The 17,939-nt window shown below is 32.6% G+C and overlaps 1 protein-coding gene across 1 annotated transcript in view; it reads right to left on the minus strand.

The window, feature by feature from the left end:
• Window positions 1–13,898, minus strand: part of LOC143230934 (targeting protein for Xklp2-like) — a 63,221-nt gene extending 49,323 nt beyond the window's left edge. Inside the window, exons 1-3 of the mRNA XM_076465261.1 lie at window positions 13,821–13,898; window positions 13,615–13,724; window positions 9,945–10,154 (exon numbers count right to left, since the gene is read on the minus strand). Coding sequence (XP_076321376.1) covers window positions 9,945–10,154; window positions 13,615–13,724; window positions 13,821–13,867 — 367 coding nt within the window. The 5' untranslated portion in view covers window positions 13,868–13,898. The remainder of the gene's footprint in view (window positions 1–9,944; window positions 10,155–13,614; window positions 13,725–13,820) is intronic.
• Between the last annotated feature and the right edge of the window lie 4,041 nt (window positions 13,899–17,939).

Consider the following 17,939-nt stretch of genomic DNA (forward strand, 5'->3'; position numbering starts at 1 on the left):
ATATATATTTATTTTAATATTCATGTTTGTTTTAGTTTAATATATATTTAGAAATGCATGTAACTTGTAATGCTTAGTGCATAATTCCTATCTATTCCATAAATTTGTAGAAAATTCTCATGTGTAGGAATCAATAATGTTTTATAAAAGTACTAGCATGTCTTCAAATATTGTTGCCAACTGAATTTTTTAAAAAAGGTTATAAAATATAACCAATGATGAATGACAGTAGAATATTGTTGGTTTGCTACAGTTAGTATACTATAAACCTCAGAAGCTATAACTATGATAAATGCTTATGGAAAACTACAGGTATTTTACAATAAATGTTTATAGATTTCAAACATTAAAAAACATTTAACTTCAGTGAGTTAACTTTGGATGTCAGTATTTCTGTGAGGGCATTGTATGAGATATGTATCTTCATGGGAGAAGGTCAGTTTGCAAACAACGTGAAACTAGTCATTAAATGAAATGTAACAATATTAACTTGGAATTAATAATGCTCATCATGAACCATTGATAAAATATTCAGTTCCATACCAGATAGAAGATTCAGCACTGTTTAAGTTTGAAAACATTTACTATATAAATAATTATTTGTAATAATCATTAATATAAAGTGTATTATTGTTTTTATATTAAAATATATTTGTGTTAAGAAAGAAAATATGTATATAAATCTTGTTAGCAAATATCATAAATTTAAAACATATCAACATATAATTTACTCCTAAGTTCAAACTAAAATTTATGGCTATTTGAAATCATAATACATAACACAATAAAACATAACTGCTAATTTACAAAAGGAATCAAATCATTTAGCAAGTTGAGCAAACAAATGGCAGATGGGTTTTAATTATAATAAATGCAAGATAATGCATGTGGGTTGTCATATTTTGAATTATAAGTATAATTTGGATGGGAATAACCTTAACAGCTTTATGAAAACTAAAGACCTGTCACTGGTTTGGCTATATTTGGAGTATTGTTTTCAGTCTTGGGCTCCTTTACTTAGAAAATACATTCAATTGGTCAAAAGGGTTCAGAGGAGGGTTATTAGAATGGTATCTGGGATGAATGGATTGTCATACAAGGAGACTATAAGAATTTTCAAATTGTCCTCCCTTGGAAAATGAAGGGATGTGTTTGAGATTCTTAAGGGAATTGACAGTGTTGAAATACAATCTCTCTTTATATATAATGGTGGAAATGATAGGACCAGAGGATACACATACAAGTTTTTGGCATGGCAGGAGATATCTAAAAGTTTTATTTCTATAACAGAGTGGTTTGTTTTTTGAAAGAGTCACCTTCAGACATTGGGGAGGCATTATATTTAAGTGAGTTTAGGAGATGGCTTGTTAAATATATGAATAACAACAATTGGATTTGAGGTGGTTGTTTTTTTAAATTAACAGTTTTAGTTTAGTTTAGAGAATATGATAGCCAGGATGGACCATTAGGTTCCTTGTTGTCCTTAAACATTATATTATGACAAAAGATTGGTTGTGGTGAAGCAGAAGAGAAGATATTTTATATGCAAGTACCTTTTGGAAATTCAGCTTAATTCTACCAATGTAAAATATGAATAAGTTACCTTTGAAATACTCAAAGCCAGAATACTCACATAGTGAAGGAGGTGGAAACCAATGAGTGTGAGAAGAAATATCACAACATAAAACTGCAAGTTATAGAGCAAGAAGGTAATAATTTAAACCAGTGCTTCTCAGCCACCAGTTTGTGTACCGAAATCAGTCCACAAGGAAATTTCAGGTGGACTGCAAAGTGATTGAAAAACAAATGTTATATAACAGCTAATGAAGTCTACTCCCTTTTGCACTTTTAAATTACACTGTAAAAGTTAATATTATATAAAGAGGTCCATTAAATTTTGGGGTTGGAGTTAGCTGGTCCTCAGATGGAAAAAAGTTGGGAACCACTCATCTAGACTACAAGAAAGATGTAGGCAAGGAGTATAAACTGGAATCAGAAAATAATTTTCAAAACTGGACTCAGCCCTTGATTTCTGCAAATGAGGAACACTACTAGAAGGAAGGAAAACAAAAGGGTCAGAGAAGATTGATTGATTGGCATTTATTGGTACAAAACAATTAGACTTCCTGCACTAAACAACCAGTAAAATATGGAAACTAAAATGATTATAAAATGTCAAAATAAGTTGAGTTAAAATGAAACAATATCCAAAATTTGGCTACAAGATTTAAATAGAATTAAAAAGACCAATGGCTCACAAACAATTAAAAACACAAGCAAGTTTGACAGTATCACCATTGGCAATTACACTGTCCACTACAATAAACCCATAGAAAAAACATGTCTCATGATTGTAACAATGCCATGACAGTAAAACATAGGCTATTGTGACCTGAGTGTCATAAAGTCACACATTGGTGGCTCAGTCTCAGATGAAGGAAGAAAGTTAAAAAACTGTGACCAATATGTAGCCTAGTTAGGACAACTTCCTCCTTCCAATCCTTATGGAAACAATATCACCAAACAATAACAGAAGGTTTGATCTGGAAAAGCTTGTTACAATGTTGCTCACTTGAAGTCGACTACCAACTTGCATGAAGCCAAGCATTCAATACAGGACTGTTATCTATATACAGGATAGGTATGGTTGTAACTGCACCAAAGTAGACAACTTAGCCTCAGTGTCAGCATGCTCATTCCTGCAAATACTAATATGGCCAGGTATCCAGAAAAACTAGATATGAATGGGAGAAAAAGAAAAATGGCCCAGTCTGTTTTGAATATCAATGGGAACTAACACTAAACAATTCCAGAACCAGTAAAGAACTAAGAGAGTATATGTAAATAATACTAAATATGTGCAACATAGCTTCTACATGATCCAGTGCAAGAGAAATGGTATACAACTCAGCAATGAACTAAAAAGTTGTGGAGGGGATCCTGTAAGCAATCACCAAGTCACAACAAACCATAGTAAATCCCACAGTCACCTGATTTCAAACCACCTGTATAAATGGGAATGGAAGAATGGTTCAAAAGAAGTTCAGCTAGGAGAAGACAATACTTCCAATCAGAAATATCCACCTCCTAAGATGACTCAAAGAAAAGTCACAGGTGGGGATGGTAATAAGCTATGGTGGGATGGGCTGATCAGTGATGGCAGCAATGCCATCCAATGACACATCCAACACAGCCAGCTGTGCTTGGATACAAAAGAATGGCAGACCATCCATCCAAAAAGAGCATAGCCCACTGAGGAAGGAAGACACAACCCCAGGTGGATTGCTGTGGTAATGCTCAAAGTTTAATCGCATACTGCAAAGAAACTTTCAAACAGCAGAGGTGAACAGGAAAACCAGAAAATGATGTGTATGATAAGGAGGTTATAGTTATAAGCAATTTCTCGACAGGGCATGTGGATAAAATAGTGTGTGGGTAAATGGGGGAAAAGGAATCAGATTATGCTACCCAGAGGCACAGGAAGAAGATATAACAATCAGAGCAAGAAATAGTATAAAAGTGGCTAGCATAAGATCAGTTTATGTGGTGCATTTGGGGGCTAATTATGTGGGGAAAAACAGGTCAGAGGAACTAATTAAGTACAAGGAATTGATAAAGGTATTTGAAGAAAGAAATATATTTACTTAATTTGTTCAGAGATACTGTTCAGAATTCAATGTCAGAGTTAAAGTTATGGGTGATTTTGATATAATGGGAGTAACTGAAACATGATTAAACATAGATGAGTTTGGTAACAGAAGTTTCTTTGAAATACAAGATTACAGGCTATTTAACATGGACATAATATTAAAGAGGGGGAAGAGTGGCTTTATATGTAAATTATAAGCCACATTCTGTTGAAACTGATAATAACAAAGAGACTGAATCCATTTGGGTTTCTATTTAATGAATATAAAATGAGTAGGCTTTTAGTGGGAATTTTTACAATCAAATAATGCTGGTGAAATTAGTGAAAATCTTTAAAATGAGATTGAGATTTCAGCTGTTAATGAAGTCATAATTATGGATATTTTAATTTCAAGCATACAGAATGGAAAATGCTACAATCAAATGATAAAGGATAAAGTTTTTCTGGAAACTTTTCAAGACACCTTTCTTCACCAATTACTCAAGCAACCTACTAGAAACAATGCCATTTTAGATTTATTATTAACTTAAAATATGAAAATATCTGAGAAGATAAAAATTGGAGAACATTGGGTGCAAATGATCATTGCCCTCTCAGGTTCAATGTTTTGCTGCACATGGAAATAAGGAACAATGATATTTTGGTTACAAATTTCAAAAAAGTAAAGTTTGAAGAAACGTGACATGAATTATCTGTTGTGAATTGGGCAGCTGAGTTATTTGGAAACACTTATCAGATGTGGAAAATTTTTAAAGATTTTTTTTAAATATTCAAGGTAAACATTCTGTATAGAAAGAAAAGGATAGCTGCAAGTAAAAAACCAGTTGGGTCACCCACAGTTTAAATAAAATTAAATAAAAGAATTATAAATTTAAATAAATTTAAACTGGCTAGGATGAGAAAAGATTCAGAAGATTATAGAAGATCAAAAAAGTTGGTGAAAAAGGAAATTATGACACTGAAAAGGATGTATGAGAAAAGGTTGGCTGAAAATGTAAAAAATAACAGGAAGGATTTCTTTAAATACATAAACAGTAAACAAAATGTTAAAATGGGAGTAGGGATCCTTGAGAAATGATAAGGGAAGACTAATATCTGATGATTACGAAATAGCTAAGCTATTCAAGGGAGGTGAAAGAAATTTGTCTCAATAATTTTAGACCCATTAGTCTTGCATCAGTTATGGTAAATGTTTTTCAATGTTTGTTAAAGGATGCTTTGCAATATCATTTAACAAAATTTAGAATTTTATTGGAGAGTCAACATGGTCCCACTAAGAAAAAAATCTTGCCTTGTACATCTTTTGAAAAGGTAACTGCTTATGTAGATGAGGGTATTGGTGTATCTGGATTTTCAGAAAACACTTGACAAGTTGCCACATAAAAGGCTTGTAAAGAAAATTATCTCAAAGGGTGTAGGAAACAAGTCAGTGGCTGGATGGAAGAAAGCAGAGGGTTGTTAGAAATGGAGTTCAGTCAAACTGGATTAGTGTCACAAGTGGGGTACCTCAGGGCACAGCCTTAGGATCTTTGCTCTTTTAGATTTACATAAACAGCACAGATGAAGCAATAGTCAATAAATTACTTAAATCTGGAGATTATATTAAGATTTTGATTGTTGCAAGCTGTGAAGAGGATCCTGCTAACTTACAAAAGGATTTAGATCATTTAGTGAGTAGGGCAAATAAATGGCAAATGTGTTTCAATTATAATAAGTGCAAGATAATGCATGTTAGTTATAATTTGAATGGAAATAACCTTAACTGTTATGAAGGAAAGGGATCTTTTTGTAATAGTTGACCACTTTATAAAGCCATATAAGCAGTTTGCTGCAGCTAGTGATAGGGCAAATAGGATTTTTATGTTGTATCTACAAAAATACTGAATACCAGTCTAAAGTGGTTATAATTCCATTGTACAAGTCACTTGTCAGGCCACATTTGGAATAGTGTGTTCAGTTTTGCACTCCTTACCTAAGGAATGACATTGAATTGTTGGAAAGGGTTCAGAGAATAGTTACTAAAATGGTGCTTGGAAAGAGGAAGGAAGGTTTGTCACATGAGTAAAGGCTGAAATTTCTCAAATTGTTCTCTAATAAAGAAGAGTTAGTGTAAATCTGATTAAGGCATTCAAGATTATAAAGGGAATTGATAGTATTAATATATCATCTTTATTCATATTTAACAGTGAAAACAGTAGAACTAGGAGACACAAATATAAATTTTTGACAGGACAGAAGTTATCTTTACCCAAAACACTTTCATTCTTCTAACAGGGTGGTTGACATTTGGAATGGGTTGCCTTCAGATAGTGTAGAGGTAAATTTAAGTGAGTTTAAGAAAAAAATGCTTGATAAGTATATAAATTATAAGGGCTGGCATTATCACTGTTTAGTTATTTTTAAAATTATTTTAACTTAGCTTAGAGGATGAAACAGCCAAAATGGATCAATGGGTCCCATGTTTTTACAAAACATTATGTTGGTGGAGTAGATCAGCCTTATTAAAAGACTGGACCCAAAGAATACCCAGAAAAAGGAATTATTCTCAGTAGGGTACCATTTTGCAAATACTTCCATGTAATTAAGGTAAAGTGATAATTTTTGTGAGGAACAATGGTGTAATGAACCAGTAGAGCCAACAAAGAGACATAGGTGGTGAAATAAACAAGTAGGAAAAATACTATGTCCTGCTCCTGCAGTGGAGGGTTTTCAAGGGGGAGCAGCATCAACACAGATTATAAAAAGACATATACCAGAAGATGTAGTTATTTTTCATCCATTTGTTAAAGAAAAAAGAGCACCCAAAAGGAAAAAAATGGGGGAGAAGATACCATTTTTCAATCAGAAATAGAACAGCCCAAAAAAATAGGAAGTTGAAGAAAGGGAATCAAAAGATGGGAAATAGGACCTTAGAAGAGGTACAATGGTGGTTACAGGATAGGGTTGGAGACAGTGTGGAAACAAAGTATGAAGGTTAGAATTAACAATAGGCAATATCAGCCTATGATACAACCAAATCAAGAATACCTCCAAACTTCAGTGTAAAGAAAGGGACTAGGTGAAAGGCTCACAGAGGGAAGAATGAAGTTAAACCTTGGACAGTATAGTATTCCTTCCCTAAAATCTTCAGCAACAAGAAGGTGAATGAAGAGAGAATGTTGGAAATGGAAGAGCCACAGTGGAAAAGCAAATGAAATAATAACTCAAATTCTCTAGGACATGATAAAGTGCCTCCGACTTCAGAGACAGATGAGAGATGTAAACAAGTCCAGTGAAAAGCATCAGGCATAGACAGGAGTATTGGATACAAAAAATTAAGTCATAAGAAAGGGAGAAAGTTTAAGATTTCTCTTCAGCAGGAAGAGAAGTCCCCAAAGCATAATAAAGTGAAAAAACAATTAAATTCTTCCTTCTCATTCTCCCAATGAAATGAGAGGAAGTAACATCTGAAAAAATGGACTGAAACTGAAGGTCCTGGCTACATACGGGAACCCACCACCCTATTTATATATGGCAACCACATCATTCCCAGGGAATGTGCCTCCATAAGCCATGATTGTTACATAAAGAATGTGAAGAAATAAGTCACTCACTTAGTAGAAGACATTAAAAAAACGAGAATGCATGTGGTTTGAAGAAAAGAAAAGGAAGGGAATTAAGTTCTATAAACATTGTAAATCTAATTAATTAACAAAGAATAGTCATCTTTCCTGTATTAAATGCCAAGAAAAAGTATAAAAATTTATAAATGTATAGAGGGAGATACTGTGCAGGGAGATTTGTCACACTCCGATTCAAGGAAGGTTTTTGCTGCATAACAACATCATTATGCAGTGGTGCAATTCACAAGAAAACACTTAAGAGTAGGAAGGAATTGCCTAAAGGAACGAATATTTCTAAGGCAGATGCAAGTGAAAGACTGCTTTATGTGTACACAAGATTGTATTGTCTTAGAGTAGAATCCTTCTGAGAAAAACGAAATAAATGGGAAACCAGATTTGAACAGGTTAGCATGGGGCAATACAAACTGGGCAAGTGGACCAACTGGCTTTGGCCAATAACAAAGAAAGATGAAGAGAAAGAAACATAGAGAAAAAATTCTCGAAAGATGGATTCACAGCATCCACTGCTATACAAGGTAGACCTAGAATTGGAAACTGCAAAGCTTGAAAATATGATACACTGCTATCATGAATGTATCAAGTATAGGACAACCAAACCACAAACATAACCAATGAAATACCAGCTCAGAAAAAGACAGACATGACTATACCTAACAAAGTAGAAAAACTGCAGTGAAAAAAAGTCCCAAGATTTAGTCCCACCTTGGTTATTGAAATATACCATCATAATTCATTTATCTACGAGTACTAAAATAACACTTAAGATAATTTTTCATACCTGTTTTTATAAACTGATTAGTATGACAAATCTTTTTTAATCAGTCTCTAGGTGTCACCTTTATTTTACTTAAACACCTAAATGTAGGTTTAAATATACATATATTTAGCCATTTCTAAATTAAAATATCCCTAACACCTTTTCACATACTCTCTTGTGATCAGTTACATTATACCAGAAATGGGATGCGTACAATAGTAGTAAATAGAAAAATAATATTTCCTGCAACACAGGATGGCTTTCATGGTGTCACTCATCAGATTACACCACTACTCCCAATTTGCCCCTGAAGAAGAAAGGTCTACTTTTCAAAAGTGCTCATTATAGGGTTTTTATTTCAAGACAACAGTGATGGCATGACAAGAAAATTCCTGGTATTAATGTGAAACAGCAAAAGCTCTAACACAACAGTTCTAAAATTGGATACCTAAGAAAACTGCATATCCAAAATATTAGTCACCAAACATATCATCCCATCAATAGAGGAAGGCATTGGTTAAAAGATCCAAATCCAGAAGAGACAGAAGAAACAGTTCCCTCAAACTGGAAATTCACAAATGGTGAACACTCAAAGGTAATTAAAAATACTTGAAGAAATTCCAAAATACAACAAATCTAAAGATAAAATACACAAAGGGGCAAGATAGTGTCTCAAGTAAGCACAATCCATAGGATTTGCCATGTAAAGAGAAACCATCATTCCCAAATCAGAATGTGTTTGGCTGATCAAAAAGTATACTCGCTAAAATTCCAGAGATTACAAAGCCAAAGGAAAGAGGTAAGTTCCTGGGAGTATGTTAACATAAAATCTCAGATGAACCAGATATTCATTAAACACAAGCTGAGATTTAAGCTCATAAAATTCCAACACAGAAAAGAAGCTAATTGGGAGGTAAATTTAGTGTCGAGGAAACCATTGAGTGAGAAATTTGTAGTCATCTATGAAATGATGATTATCAATACTGTGTGCTAACGGTTTGACTAGATGTGCAAAGACTTAGGATACTGAAGCCAGACCAAAATTGAAAAGCCATAAATTGACAAATTACTCTACAATCTGAAAAACAAAACTATGGATGAGAACAAAGTGAATTGGGATGTTTAAGTATCATCTTTGCCAAAGAAGCTCTTCAAAGTTTCTTATAGGTTCCACTTAAAATGTAGAAATATCTTCATAATAAATGAGACAGAAAAGGTCTAAAGCCAGTCTCTAATTTCTTTTTTGTATTTGGCACTACAAAGAGATGTGAGTGACAACAAAGTGCAACTTCAAATTCCCCGTTTTGGAATAGGTATGAATCTTCCATATCTAAAATCACACAGAAATTGGACGAGTGAAAACTAAATGAATATTTTTACCTTCAACCTTATATATATATATATATATATATATATATATACACACACACACACACACACACACACACTCTTAATGTATATGCAAATTTTAAATGTCAAGATATGAAACATAAATACTTTAACAATGAACTGATGCATGAAATTAAAGTTACACATTTGTATAAAGCACAAAGTAAAAGCTTTTTAAAGAAATTAAGCAAGGCACTCTGTTATTACTAATAATTAACTTAGAAAGTAGTGCCTAAAAAGGCCAGTTTATTTAAAGTTCAAGAACAAACTTAATAGCAATGGCTGGCAGAGAAACTCACAATTACTAATTTAAAAGTTAGTGTCATAGGCAAAACATAAAATAACCACCTGAGCTAATAATTATTAGCTAAAAATAAAGCAAATTATGGCTGTTTAAATGAAGTGTAATCTAAAGGACCTCAATGGTGTCCATGATTTTGTTAAGTTTTACAATTTTAAACTAAACTAAAATGTTAAAAACCACATTATTTATGAAAACAAATCCCAACTTGTAAGTACTAACTACCTGTTTCATTTTCTTTATTATCTTTTCTATCACTCAAATCATTCTGTGGAATCTCAACTGTCACTGTTTCACATCTCTGAGTTTCTGCAGGCAAGACGTTTTCATTTATGTGGGGGCAACTTGGTGGCATCAGAAATTCTTGGTTATCTCCTTTATGTTTTGCTGCATCACCAGATGGCTCTGGTTCTTGTTTAACATTAGTTTTTTTACCTAATTCATTGATAAGAAAATAATGTTAAGAAAAATGATTTAGTACATTCTAACAAATGACTAACACATTTAACTACAGCCTTTGAAAGAACACTTGGTACTAGTATTTGGAATTTTACAAAGATTGTTCAAAGGCTTGTTAAAAGTAATAAGTTATTAGTAATACTAAAATCCTACTGTTTCCCAGACCTTTTACTAGAATTTGCATTTAGACTTCTAAAGCTTAAAACCTATTACCCCTAATATTCAACTTAAGTACAGTTATAAAAAGAATCTAAACATTTATTTCATTATAGTTTAATAAAAAAGCTACATAATTTAGAAACTAATCTCTTAAATATTGATTTGTTTTTTTCTTAGAAGTCATCAATACAGACCTTTAACTCAGCAAGAACAAAGTAGTCCTTGATCATCAGACATTATTTACATGTCACCACAATCAAATTTCTAATGTTTATATATATACTGTTTTCATTTTTGTAATGATTGTGACAGGTATTGTTTTGAAGTAATAACTACAGTAGTATCACATTTATGTATGAATGATGTAAATGCCATCCCTACTATCTTGTTTCCATTGTTTATGAAGAATATTAGCAATTCTTACATGTACTCCCATTTTTTTGAAATGATTTGTCTTTGCTTGTTTACTTTTTTTTTAATCCAGCATTTCAATAGACATAGGAAAGTTGTACTTATAACCAAGTTTCAAGTACAATGAGGTTCTAACTGTAATATTTATTGTTTATCTATTATTGACTGATAATTCTTATTTCAACCTCCACTCAAGTTTTTTTTCAAGGAATACCAAATTTCTGTAACTTGTAAGAAAACTAATTTAAATTGGTAAGGATAACACTGTTTGCACTACAAGTATGAGTTGTTTTTTTTTTAATAACTTCTAATTATTAATAATGCATACAAAAGAGGATACTGTGTTTGAAGCTGTATCACCTCAATGTGAAATTGACACCATTGTTTCAGTTTTTGAGTTATCATGTAATATAAAAAAAAGAAGAATAACCTACTTATAAGATATTCAAAACTCCATTTTGATGAACAATCTGAACTATCCCATAGAAAAGGCTAACATCTGCCCAAAATGAGTGTGTACAAAGTGTTCTGGCATTACAGGAAATTGTTCCACGTTTCTGAACTAAGCAATATGTTGGCAAGACCTTCCAGAGTATATTTAATAAATACTGCATTGCACAACAAGACTGCATGAAAGAGAACAATATTGCAACAAATGGATTCATGCACCAAGTGAGTGTAACCTAGCATTTAAGAGCTTGTGTACAAATTAATCCTCAATCCTCTAAATATTGATTTTATTTTTAATTTGTTTCCTTGATGACATTGTCTTAGCATATAGCAAAGTAAATATATTCTTCCACAAAAAATGAAAGAAGAAAAGAGGATTTGTCATCCTTTCTTAACATCTGCAAATGGTCATGGAACAAAACAATTTCTCAAGTTCTCATTACTTTATTGAATAATACCATAAATAAAATAATGCCAACAGATTTAATAAAGGAGGACCTTCCTTCTTATTCTATTAACTTTATTTAAGGATGATATTGATATGGATTTTCATTTAGTATATTTGGCTTTCCAAAATATATTTGATACAGGAAACATGAAATTTTGAAATAGTGCCAAAAAACAAACAAAGAAACATCTAAATGACTTTTGAAATAGAGGAATTTTAAAGAGCACAACTTTTAAAATTGGAATTAAGTCTTCATTTTCTCTGAGAAAATAAAAGGTATTTTTAAGTATAAAGATGACATACTTTTACTTTGGAAGGGCATTGAATGTCAGAAACTAAACTAAGGTACCACACAGAAGACTAGCTAATAAGAGTGTTGAATATTAATCTAATCCAGTCAAACTACACCTTTGATACAAGTAGTATACCTTGAATCTTAACTTTTTATATCAATAATAATATAAGTTATTGATGTATTAAGAATTCAAATGACTACTACTAGAATCATTACTGAGCTAGAGATCTAACATATTTACTCTTAAAAGAAGAAGGGTTAAGTTTATAAAATTATCTCAAAGACTAATAGAATAAAAATTTCCTATTTCTTTGTGTTGTTCTTTAAAAACAACAGTACAAGGAAGCAAATTTAAAGTTTAGAAAGAATAGACTCTGCTAAGAAATGTCTATTTTACTAAGAAGATAATTATCTTAAGGAATTATCATCATTCAAGTTATTGGCATTTTACAAAAGTTTAAGAGGAAAATCCCTAATTTCCTGAAAATTGAAGGTTGCATTTCAACTTTTTCTTAGGAATGGGTGTGAAAGGGTATCCTCTAAACAATTAATGGCCAAGTAGCTAATTGTTATCTTTATATTAATCATTATCTTAAACTTCAATTAGTCATCACATTATCCTTGACACCAGGTGTAAAAAAGCCAAAAAAGAAATTAGTAAGAACACATTATTCTGTTGCATTGTTGTTATTTCCATGGTCTAGTTTTTAAATTATGTGGCAAAATAATTTGAATTACAGGCTATGTAATAATAATAATACATTAACTTCTTCCTTAATGTTTCCATAAGCTACTATGTGATAATTTATTGGCATAATTTTACCAATGACATTCAAACAGAAATAACTCACTAATGCTGAGTAATAGTAGTATGATTAATGCATAACTATAAATAAACTTACTTGTAAAATTAACAGCTAACTGAATGAGTAACTAAATATACACGAGTGATCCAAATACTTTACTGGAAGTAAACAGTTCAAGGACTAACAGACTTCATCAACCACAACTTAGCAATTGCAGGTTAAATAATTTACTCTGATATTAATACTTTTTTCCTGTACTAAGTGGTATTTTTAATAAGATTTTGCTTCCAGATAATCATAGAGGTCACTTTATTTTTATGATATTATTTATAATATTCTACTAATTTGTAGGTTCTTTATTTCTAAGACTAATGTCATGTTCCCTAGCTAACATCTAAACTGTAACACTACAAAAATATCTCACAAAATATTTTTTACTGTTGTCACATAACACTGCTTTTACCAGTTTATTATGAACTACTGCAAATAAAAAAGTAATTAGTCAATATATCTGACCAATTATATTATTAATGATAGGTAGGAGCTCAATATACCATATGGCAATGTTTCAAAAAGTAGGACTCACACAACACACACAGAATATATTATTATATTAATAATAGTTGCTTACTCACTTCAAGTTAATTCGAGTTGACTGAGACTACTATTAGAGGTACTACTTAAAAACAATTATTTTTAATAGTAATATTAACTTAGATAACTTAAACTTAGCCATTTAATTTGTTTGATAGGCCTAATCGCAAATGTCTACTGTCACTGTAAGTGTAATAGTAACAGTATAAGTTGTAACACTACCATTAGTAACAAGTTAAAACTACCTTCCCAACTCATAAGCTAACTACTTACCAAAAAAAGCTAAAAGTTCACCTTCTTGGTCTTCTTCTGGAGAATTAAAGTCAAGAAACATTGGGCAATGAAATTCGTACTTCGAATCTTCCATTTCAAAATTAATAAACCTGTCAACATATACAAATTCACTTAGACGTTTACTACAAAGTACAAACTAGTTACAATACCGATAATACTGCCGTTAAAGGTTCAATTCAAATTACCCGCTGCTTAAGACCCTCCAATCAGAACTCAATGCAACATTCACCATTCATTTTCACTGCAACTGTGTCGACATATTTACTGTTTCAAAAAACATGGCAAATAACCTGAATTATAATCAAATAAAATAGTCATCTAAGAAATATTGCAATAGTAACAAAGCTAAAGAATAAAAAAGTAAAAGAAAAATGTTAAAAATCATTAACCTAATAGTCTCCACACGCACAGACAAAAAAAAAAAGAAAACAAACAGAGAAATTTGGTGATCAATTTACACACATTCGTGTGGTTATAAGCAATCATAAAATACTATACGAACTGACGATAAAGTTCACAAATATATCCAAGAAGGAAGATAGTAAGCATATTTTATTACTCATCTATCTTTCATAGTTTATGTGGAGTTTACAAGGCGAAAAAATGGGTTAAACCCACAATATAATAAACTGTTTGTTTGTATGTATGTTTTGGAATTTTGCACAAAGCTACTCGAGGGCTATCTGTGCTAGCCGTCCCTAATTTAGTAGTGTAAGACTAGAGGGAAGGCAGCTAGTCATCACCAACCACCACCAACTCTTGGGCTACTCTTTTACCAACGAATAGTGGAATTGGCCATCACTTTATAACGCCCCCACGGCTGAAAGGGCGAGCATGTTTGGCGCGATGGGGATGTGAACCCGCGACCTTCAGATTACGAGTTGCACGCCTTAACACGCTTGGTCATGCCAGGCCCATATATAATAAACTGAAAATATGCCCCCCCCAAAAAAAAAAAACAGAATAAAACCTTTTAAAAATCTAAGGACTCTCATATTAAGTTTTCTTTAATATAATATTACTGAGTTTGCTGTGATCTTGTAGAATCATGGTTATAAACGTTTTAATGCAAGGGTAAGAAAAACAAATTTATTGGTCAACGTTTCGTGTTTTTTTGGTTATCTTAGAAAGTCAAATATAAATATAAAATTGCTTCCAAACTAAATTTGACAAATCAATTGTAAGTCATAAATTAAATCATAACCCTTCGGAAAATTTTTTCATTAAAAAAGTGTTTGAAAATGTTTTATATTTAACTAGCAAACTGTTTAAAACATTTATTAGCCTGTGACTGATACACTTGAAACAGTTTGGTTTGGTTTAAATTTTGCGCAAAGCTACACAAGGGCTATCTGCACTGACCGTCCCTAATTTAATACGAATAGTGGGATTGACCGTAAATTATAACGCCCCCACGGCTGAAAGGGCGAGCATGTTTGGCGCGACCGGGATGCGAACCCACGACCCTCAGATTACGAGTCACACGCCTTAACACGCTTGGCCATGCCGACCCCGTTGGTAAAAGAGTAACCCAAGAGTTGGCGGTGGGTGGTGATGACTAGCTGCCTTCCCTCTAGTCTTACACTACTAAATTAGGGACGGCTAGCACAGATAGCCCTCGAGTAGCTTTGTGCGAAATTCAAAAACAAACAAAACTTATTGATTACTGATGATTTATATTTAGTTACCATAAAAAATAGCTTATATATAAGTAATTCCAAGATAACTCTTAAAAGAAAGTAAATATTTAACACGCCTTTTTATTATGTAGTGAAATCTTACTGAGAAATCAAAAGTTTAATAAATACACTACATAACCATTTTAGTCAAGCCATTTCCAGAACATAGTATGAATACATTTAATGTATGGTCTCATTTCAGTATATCCTACGTGGCCCGGCATGGCCGAGCACGTTAAGGCATGCGCTCTTAATCTGAGGGTGGCGGGTTCGCATCCGAGTCGTGCTAAACATGCTCGCCCTCCCAGCCGTGGGGGCGTTATTATGTGACGGTCAATCCCACTTTTCGTTGGTAAAAGAGTAGCCCAAGAGTTGGTGGTGATGACTAGCTGCCTTCCCTCTAGTCTTACACAACAAAATTAGGGACGGCTAGCACAGATAGCCCTCGAGTAGCTTTCTGCGAAAATTAAAAACAAACAAGCATCCTACGTGCAAAATAAATTTTGAGAACTGCTGTTAAAAACTGTTAAACGTTACAATTTTTTTCTTAGGAACATGCTTCATATCCTGACGCAAGCATTTGAACGCATTATTACTATTATTCACATTAAATATAAAAGTAAGTTGTTGTATAACTAACTTTGAAGAATTGCGTTATACATGCAGAACATGTGAATGGAGTATTGAAATATTAAAAACATTGTCGTTAAATAAAAAAAAAATCTATGTATAGCACGTAAGACTGGCTTTTGAACTTGAAAAAACTGTTTGTTTTTTTTAATATGAGCAAAACTACGCGAGGGCTATTTGCGCTATCCATCTCTAATTTAGTCGTGTAAGACTATAGTGACGGCAGCTAATCATTCCCATCCACCCGCCAACTCTTGAGCTGCTCTTTTAGAAACGAATAGTAGAGATTGACCGTCGCATTATAACGCAGCCTCGACTTAAAGGATGATCGTGTCTGATATGACGGTGATTCGAAACAGCGACCCTCAGATTAGTAGTCGAGTGCCCTAACCACCTAGTCATGTCAAACTTAAAAAAAAAGGAACCAAACAAGACAGTGATCGAAGTAGACACATCACTTAATTAGGCTAATTATCACATAACAGACTAAGTCGTCTCGACTTTACATGAATAATGAAATCTCCATATTACTGGATTCTCCACTTTGTTTATCGAAAGCTTGGTTTTGAATATAATCTCAGCTTTCGTCATTATAATTTTTCTTTAGTTAACCTTAGAATATTACTTTTATGTAGAGCAACATTTGGTAATTTGAAATGCTGATTTTATTTGTTTTGCCAGTGAGGAAACCAGTAATGTAAGGATTTTAATTGAGACGGTTTGGAGAACTAATCTACGAAAGTACCTCGGGCTGAAAGGGCGACATTTCTAAAGCCTTTCTTCTTCAGTCTTGAAGGACTAATCCACAAAAGTAGTTCTGGTAGAAAGAAAAGGCTTTCCAAATGTCATCCTTTCTACCCGAGTTGCTTTTTTAGATTAGTCCTCCGAGATTTTCCGGACAGGTGTCACTCTGAACTTAGTAGTTGTTGCCAATTTCATTTTTTTTATTCCATCACAAACAATTTACCAATATTATATACAAAAGAAACCTGAATTTATAGTCTATAGCGTTTTTTTATTATTATCACTGACATAAGTTTCACAATTTCTTATTACCATGAAAATTTTCAAGGGTTCTTGGCTGTGCCCGAAGTAAATACAAAAACTCCTTATTTTATTCATTTTCTAATTCTTACAGGTTTGATAGCTTCATAGTTTTCTTCTTTGTTACTATCTTAGTATTTAATTCTCGAACAATACTCGCCATGAAAGTTTCAAAGGTTGTTGGTTATGGCCCAGATTTCAGAGTACCTAAAATTACATGTTATGAAATATATTGAAAATAGAAGGGAATTTCTGTAAAATTTTATATCTGTATTCACTTGTCTTACGTGTTGCTGATACTCCTGCACGTCATCCTCGTCACGCCAACAAAATAAGCACCGCAAGTGGCAGCAAGTGAAGCAGTGAACCTTACTGGTCAGAGAATAAAAAAATAAAGTAATATTGAAAGAAGCTCTTGTGTAAAGTATGAATAGATGCTTCATATAAATTAACTCTAGATGTATATTTGTCAACAATAAGATATTGGATTCACGTCATGAGATTAAATAACTTGATGATGAATAAATTACTGGTACAATAATTTAGACATTGATGTGTAATCATACATAGTTATGTGCTTTCCTTCTCATATTTAAGAGAAAAATTAAAGTTAGTTAAGTGGAAACTTCTAGCATGTTTTCAGTCTAATCATTCATCAAAATGAATGAATGTTGGTTATTGAACTGAATTAAACTCGTGATTAGACGATTTGACTGATGGAGTGGAGTTCATTTTTAATTGTTATATTTCGTAAAATAGTACCACAAAACCTTATATCTACCATCATAGAATACAGAAAAAATATATATAGTTTTCTCTATTCCTTCCTACATTTTTTCTGAGAACTGGATGCAGGAAAAAACATATTCCTGAAATCAGTTTTTGAACTGTGATATTACGACTTTTGTATCCAATTATGGTGAACATTTACATACAGCATAAGCAGAGATC

This window comes from Tachypleus tridentatus, chromosome 10 (assembly GCF_004210375.1).
Source record: "Tachypleus tridentatus isolate NWPU-2018 chromosome 10, ASM421037v1, whole genome shotgun sequence".
Lineage (NCBI taxonomy): Eukaryota > Metazoa > Arthropoda > Merostomata > Xiphosura > Limulidae > Tachypleus > Tachypleus tridentatus.